Here is a 7,618-nt window from a genome sequence, read left to right as displayed (position 1 = left end):
CAACGTAACATTTTACTGTGTGTTGGTAGACCTTCCATAGCATATGTCTTACTCTTACATATGTCACTGACAAAGAAAGATGCCGTACTTAAAGAAATCTTTGTTATGTCAATCAGCACTCTACAGTACAGTGCAGAGCGATGCAAATTGACTGCAACCAATATCACTGCCAGTAGCATTGACAGGGGATCCAGGGATGATTTTAGGGGCTTGTAACGTTACCAAGAGGCCGGGAAACTTGAAAAAACAGCATATTCTTTGGATATAGTCCCTTTTTCGTAGAAGTATCTTGATTTGAGGGCCGATGATTGTCATTTGTACCGGGCCCAAATTCTCTCAACGGCCCTGATCACTGCTAAGTGCTAATGTTTGTTTTCGTTTACCACGTGTTTTCGTTTACCCGTATTTTATTGGATGCTTTTCCAACATAAAAACGAATACAAAATAATGTCACATCGTCAGCCATGACGACATAGCGATATTCCTACAGGCTACATGTTACATACAAGGCGATATATATATATCCTACCACAGTTTATGAAAAATACAAAATAGCAGTTCAATTCTCAAAGTACAAACATGACTAATTGTGTTGAAATCAGCAGCTACAAATTCTAATGTGAATAACGTACAGGCGACTACTCAGAGTCTTAGACTATCAGTTTGGGCGTGGAAATAACCACCCAGGAAGAGTTTCGTGCAAGGCTCTAAATTACTGTTATAGTAGCCTACGACAACCTAAAATAGGTTATGCCGTATTGCAGTGAGAACAAGATTACTAAATATTCCAAGTTGTGTAACAAGGCCTATTAAAATTCACAGATAAGACATAAAAAATAGCAATTGAATCAAATATAGTTATTACTATCTAAACCCTTGACAGCCTGTTTCACCTAAAGGAGGATCATTAGAAGGTCCTTATTCAAACAGAATCTATTTGAATAATTCTATTTGAATAAGGACCTTCTGATGATCCTCCTTTAGGTGAAACAGGCTGTCAAGGGTTTAGATAGTAATAACTACATTTGATTTAATTCGCTCTGCTTTGCATTTGCTTGGCATTGAGCATTTTTTGTAGTAGCCTATAAATAGTTTTCATTGTTGAAAATAGCAATTATTAAAAAAGTCTATTCACATTTGTGACATTTTGTAGACTTATTAATTGGCTACAGCTTTAGTGCTAAATGATCCAGAGATCTGAGTATAACAACAACTTCTCATTGAACAATTCATTCTTTAATCCTGAGTGAATAATTCTGTTTTCAGTGATTTTTTTATTTAGTTTTTTATTCAAGTGCAAATAGCCTACCAACATTAATTATCTTGCTTGAAGATCTTGTTTCATTTCAAACTATAGTTCGATTTTTGTAGATCATATTGGAATTCACAATGTTATTTTCAACATGTTTGTCCCAATAGTTCTTCGACATTCCCAACAAACTGTTTAGTTGCTCTTGAATTGAACTAATCTTTTTCTCCAACTCTTGCTGATGGTTCACCTTTAACCTGTTCACGTCCTCAGCATGAGCATCTTCTAAATCGGATCCAAGTTTTTTCTGTTTAAGATTTACTGCATGCATCTGCAAAACAAGTTTATTAGCCGCAAGTCTGTTAAAATGCAGATAAATGTTTCACTTTACCAAATGTGTAAATGTACATGTCTCATAAATCAAAGAAAAAGCTTTAAAAACTGATTAAGTGCTTTTGTACTGTAGATATATATTCTATAAGCATCGACAGCAATGTTCACTACAATAAGTTCGGCGAAATATTGTCTAGTGCTCTTTCGAACAATTGTGGTGTCATTGCAATTACATTTTACTTCTCGAAAGTTGAGCAAGGAGCCAAGGCAATTCCTCCCTTTCCGGAATAGAGAAAAACATGAACCTCGCAAGTAAAAACGTCTCACAATTCACGAGTTTTTAATTGTAATGTAGACAGGTGGATCCCCTGTGACATTCAGCGACTATTTGGAGGTCGATGGAAAGTTCCGTTCCGTCGAACGGTCCGCCCCGTTAGCTCAGTGGTTACGCGCCCGTTTCAAGATCACGCGGCGCAAGTTCGACTCTCGGGGTATGCGCTTGAGCAACGCATTTCAGGACTGCTCTTTATTCAGCGGCACCCAGTGAATGGAATAATTCCCTAGCAACAATACTTCAACAATCGGAAAACTTCACTCTGCTAATCTCGGTAACCGATCCTGCGTCAAAAGCCTCTACAAGTATGCGAAACTACCAGGAATAACCAATCAAGGCTTTGTCAGTCCGAGGATAAAGATTCAAAACCAACCAACCAAGTTTTTAGGGATTCGTGAGTGCATTGACTTCAAGAAAAGTAAGCTACTAAAATGTATGTACAATTGTTTAAATTAGTTTGCCAACTGTCATTCAGAGTCCACCCTAAGAAGTTTAGAAATGCACAGAAAGAGGCTTCAGCGAACTCTTTCTCCAAATTCCAGCATCTTTGCTTCTACTTTAAACGCAAAGCAAGTCGAAGCACCTCATTTTTGTCGGTCCTCCTCATTTCCTATCAGTACTACGTCCAATCCAGCGCTTATATAATGAAAGGCTGTGTCGGTTGTTTAAAGCATCTACAAGTATACCTTCTGCAAGTATGTGAAATTGCCAAGATTGAGCTTCAAGGAAGGTTGTTCAGTTCGAAGACAAAGAAACTCACAATCAGTCAAAGAAAACAGACTAAAGTAGCTTATAGCCTATAGTATATATTTCAAACTGCGTAACAAACATTGTAAAATTATCCTCTTCAGTAATTTTTTCACATTGATGTTGTAATTCATCAATTTAAGAAAAACAAAAAGCGTCATACAAATATGAAACTCAACAATTGCCAGAGAAAATGACGCAGTACAATTACGCTTCAAAGAGGCCATATTCATAAGCAGACAGAATCCAAAAATCAACAACCGTGCCGAAAGGGAAGAATTACTTCACCTAATCTACTAATCAACTGATTCAACAAATTTTCACAGCAATAACGCCTAACAACACAGAAACTCAACAGCTGGCAGCCTCAAGCTAAACCAAAGAGCCACATTAAAGAACCACTCACTGACTACATCACCATTCGTCACAGCACACGACTAGGGAACTGTGTTCCGAAATTGCCACAGCGAAGTCGCAGCATCAGGCTAAAACAAATCGTTAAAATCTACACTGTGAAGTAAGCAACGATTACGCTGCTAAAAGCGAACTCAATCAATTGCAAACTCAACAATGCTCGGTATAAACAATCATTCTGTATGTTCTGATAGACAAAATCATTTCTTCTCGCTCCAGTTAGTTATGTTTAGAAAAGTGTCAATTTCCATCGAGGAGATCGCGTTTTGTTAAGCTTTTTTAAATAGAATAGATTTATTCTGTTTAAATAAGCTTAATAAAGACGATCTTTAAAAATAGTGAAATCTATACCTCAGTAACCTAGGCTAAATATGATTGAAAACTGACTCCAGTATAGAAATATTATTTTTTTTACATTAAATAAATTGTTAAAAGGTAAAATTACGTTCAAATATTGCCAAAAAGCATTGAATAACCTGAGCGTCAAACTGTTTCCTAAATCTTCCCAAGTCATTATCATGAAGTTGTTCTAGTTCCTTGAGCTCTTCCGAATGAACATGGCCCAACCAAACAATGTCTATAAATCATAGCTTGTGAGCGTACAGTCAACCTTGAACGATATTTTTAGCCATTAAAAGGTAGTTACTTTCATATACCAAAATTTTTTTGGAATTTGATTAAAGATGACTATAAACTGAAAAGAATTACAGAACGGGTTTTCAAGGCATAAAATAGCCTAATGCTAAACCGTAATAGCAAACATGGAGCTACCATCAATGTGATTTTTAACATGGTACAATGTCATTTAACGTACTGTAGCTGTGACACTATGGAGACTTATATTCACATTTTCATGGTAAAATTTACCAAACTTTATTCTCACGCTAATGCTAAGTGTTAGGTTATGTAAGTAATCAAGGCATTTAAAGCATTTCTTATAACATTTTTAGTATGACCTGAATCAGTTTCAAACCCAGGTCTATCGATTCAAGGCAGAGTAGCCTATCGTGTTTACTACAGTGCAATAATCGTTGTTCTAATTCAGAGGTCACCAAACTTTCTTCTCTGAGGGCCGGATTGCTGCGAGATTAACAGCTGTGGGCCGGATGCAAATTGCGAAAAGATATACAACTACTTAGAATCTCCATTGACTTGAATTGAGCACAATAAATAACAAAGTCAGCGGTGGAATAGCAAAGTTGTAATGAAAATCGAAAGATTGCTGGAAAAGTTATTCCCTGCTGTGATACACTACAGGGCATCGTGCTCTTGAAAAAACACTACATCTTTCCAAATTTGGCCAAGGCTGTCCCCATTTGCGGTGGCCTAATGATAAACAGCACCGCCAGACCTTTACAAAAAGTTTGGTAACCTTTTTCCTTAACAGTTGTAGTGCAGCTGTTATTTCCGCAGCACGTGGCGGGCCGAATGAAATCAGTTCGCGGGGCGGTTCCGGCCCGTGGGCCGTAGTTTGGTGACCCCTGTTCTAATTGAAGTGTACCGTATAGGCTTGTTCTACTTACCAATTAGCAAAAGTATGCATAAAATAATCAAAGCAATTAACAGTTCAAATAAAGCCGGAGCATCTTTTTTAACTTTCTTGGTATTTCTTGCTAGCTTTGACAACCACACGCATTTTAATCGACATCTACAAGGAGGGTAGCTCATTTCCTGTGAAGCATAAACTATAGCAACTGAAAGAGCAGAAGTATTGCTTTTTGGAAGGAACAGCATAGACATCTTATTGCGTTCAAATACCACTAGCGGCATCCTTCTTTCAAACTAAATGCCACATAAAAACATAATCTAAACAAAAACTAGTTCTTATAGAAGCCAGTGTTTGAACTAGTGTTTGTATATTATATTTTTGTCTGGCATTTTGAACGAAAGATGTCTACGCTGTTTGTTCCAACAAGCACTATGCTACTCCTGGCTTTTAAGTATCTCCAATTTTATGTTTTTCCATGCTAAGCCTTCGGCACTAACTAGAGTAGGGTGGCCAGTCCCTTTCTCTCGGCCGCCTTTCCTTCAGCAACTACGCCCACCCAATTTATTACACCCTGGGTAGAGGTGAGCGGTGTTCTTCAACAACCAGCTTAAGCCGGGAGTCGAACCAGGATTGCATGATTGGAAAGCGAGCGCCTTATTCGCTGCGCCATCCCACCGCTAATTTTAGGAGAACAGAACGTTTACAAGGAGACGGGAACATGAAAAAACCACAGTATCTTCTTTGGATGCAGTGCGTATTCTTACAAAATGTATTGATTTGGGGCTCAAGGATTATGTCATTGGTACCGGGCCCAAAATATCCTCTCAACGACCCGACCATCATTGCTACGTTTTGTTACATGAATTATTATTTGGCCATTAAATGAGCAAGACCAACAAACCAATAAAAACTTATAGTATTTCGTTGGAACAAAAAGGGAAATCAATGCAAATAAAGACAAAATAAATGAAAAACACAGACAGCACAACCAGACTCTATTTCTTTATCGCTGATGCAACATTTGGCCCATCGGTCTGTCTTCATCGAAAAAGGAATGGGTGAAACTCAAGCGATTTTGGCTCTTTTTTTTGTACAAGAGCCGGATTTCCTAGTTGAACCGTGCAATGGTGAAAATGCGATTGAAACAGACCATAAATCATGAACAATGGTGCCATTCTGGGTCCACCAAATGATGCAGTGTCTTCGCTGCAATGCGAACAAAGTCAATTTAAAATGGTAAAGAACAGGGACTTGGTTTAGTTCCAAAAGCTCAAACGACAGACGGTAAAACTAATCTGTAGCTCTTGCTATTGAAGTAAGACTAATTTAGTTATTTTACGAAACGCAAATAACTGAAAATCTTAGTTCCTTCTTGACTCAACTATACCCTTTTAAGGTAAATTGACATAAATGATACGGTAGCTACAAACAATGCTAGCATTGCTGACTACAAAGCTTTGATGTAGCCTAAATCTTGGAGATATCGATCGTCTGGAAACGAAATATAAATTATTGTATTTTGTGTTTGCTACAAAGCAAAACAAAAGAAACACAGTGAGTTTTCGAACTACATTGGCACAGTGCTCTTTATCTTCGTTGGAGCCTCAGAAATCGAGAGTGGATACTCTTACTATCCCAGACAGTTGTCGATGTTTTCATAACTATATTGAGTACCGGTACCGTAATTGTCAGTACCGTTGAAAGGGAGGTTTAAGGGGTTGGCTACTAAGTACTATTGGAATTGGACCTGGAATGATATTAGGGGCCCAAAACCTTTCCAAGGGAGCCGAAAACTTGACGAAACCACCGCGTAGCATATTCTTTAAAGATAGTGCGTTTTTCTTAGAAGTGTCGTGATTTGAGCCCCAAAGATCTCATTAGTACTGGGCCAAAACTGTCCTTTCAACGGCCCTGGCGATTGTTGAACTGCATAGATAAAATAACAGATCTTTACGTTTATCAAGCAATTATGAAAGTAGCTATAGGCTTCCGTAGCAGCCTACTGTAATTTACAGCTCTGACAAGCCTATTTTTACCCACAGTTAGCTCATTTTTAGTTATTTGCTGACCGTTCCTGCCAAAAACGTGTGGATGGCTTTACCTGACAATCTAATTCTAATGGGTAGGCTATAGCCAACATCTGTTTTTTGTATGATTCGTGAGTTTGTTTACTCTGTCCCATCTGTTTAACTTGTTTGACAATTAACTATTCTCACCTATCTAGTCAGAGCCAGGTGTTTTTTTTCAAGGCTACCTAATTAGCCTACCTAGTTTTGTTCTTGAACTGCAATACGATTACTTCCTGAAACCGGGTCTTAGTCACAGGTCACAGCAGTTCAATGTAGATTTTAATACGTGCCAAAAAATTCGAATTCTCAGCAGTCCTGAAAATAGTGAGTAACTAAACGAGTGGAACAGGTGCATGGTTTGTTTTCTGTTTTCTTCACTTCACCTGGTTTGTACAGTGTAATCATTCCTGTTCGCTATCTTTTACTTTTACAGGATGAGGGTGATGGCAGTCGCACAATGCACTGGCACGCGCGGTAATGCAAGGCCAAACAACACGCATGCAAGCACACACTCTACCTTTCTGTGTTTGAAAGAGCTATGCAGTGACTTGATGCCTTGGGCTATTGAGCGATAGTAGGTATGACGTTTCATCGCATCGGCTGATTGCACAGTCATTCCAACCCCGTACTGCTGGTACTGTTTGATAGACTACAGTTTTCAAAGCTAACTGCTTTTCTTTTAGACAGTTCTGTTAATCGATAATGACAGTTGGCGATTGGTAGATGGAAATTAGTCTAGTAACGCAAATGTGCTAGTTTGGACGTATGTTTGATTTGTTTACACAGCGACACGATTTATGATTGCGCTTGGTAAACAGCGAGGTCAAGAGAGCAGGCAAGCCATACACAAAAAATTACGTATCTCAGAGAAAAACTTTAAGTCAGTTTACATAGTTTGGCTTCAGCAACAGCATTTAGTTGGACCACAAACAGATGAAAGCAAGCAATGTAGGCTAGCTATAGTTAAGTTTCAGTAATTCACA

At 38.3% G+C, this 7,618-nt stretch overlaps 1 protein-coding gene across 1 annotated transcript; it reads right to left on the bottom strand.

Annotated features, from left to right (window-relative positions):
* Nucleotides 1-395: 395 nt before the first annotated feature.
* On the bottom strand, nucleotides 396-4,745 carry LOC145787610 (uncharacterized). Its single transcript, XM_082599382.1, has 3 exons — nucleotides 4,601-4,745; nucleotides 3,554-3,654; nucleotides 396-1,580 (listed from the first exon to the last, which is right to left on the bottom strand). The coding sequence occupies exons 1-3, from the start codon at nucleotides 4,743-4,745 to the stop codon at nucleotides 1,347-1,349; spliced, it is 480 nt and encodes a 159-aa protein (XP_082455508.1). The 3' UTR covers nucleotides 396-1,346.
* Between the last annotated feature and the right edge of the window lie 2,873 nt (nucleotides 4,746-7,618).

Source organism: Aplidium turbinatum, chromosome 18, assembly GCF_918807975.1.
Source record: "Aplidium turbinatum chromosome 18, kaAplTurb1.1, whole genome shotgun sequence".
Lineage (NCBI taxonomy): Eukaryota > Metazoa > Chordata > Ascidiacea > Aplousobranchia > Polyclinidae > Aplidium > Aplidium turbinatum.
This window is presented reverse-complemented; position numbering and strand designations above follow the sequence as displayed.

Excerpts from the sequence above, each read along its gene's own strand:
- LOC145787610 (XM_082599382.1), bottom strand. The coding sequence starts at position 4,745 with ATGAGCTACCCTCCTTGTAGATGTCGATTAAAATGCGTGTGGTTGTCA. Across the intron at positions 3,655-4,600 it reads ATGCATACTTTTGCTAATTG|ACATTGTTTGGTTGGGCCAT; the intron begins GTAAGTAGAACA and ends TATGATTTATAG. Across the intron at positions 1,581-3,553 it reads GGAAACAGTTTGACGCTCAG|ATGCATGCAGTAAATCTTAA; the intron begins GTTATTCAATGC and ends CTTGTTTTGCAG.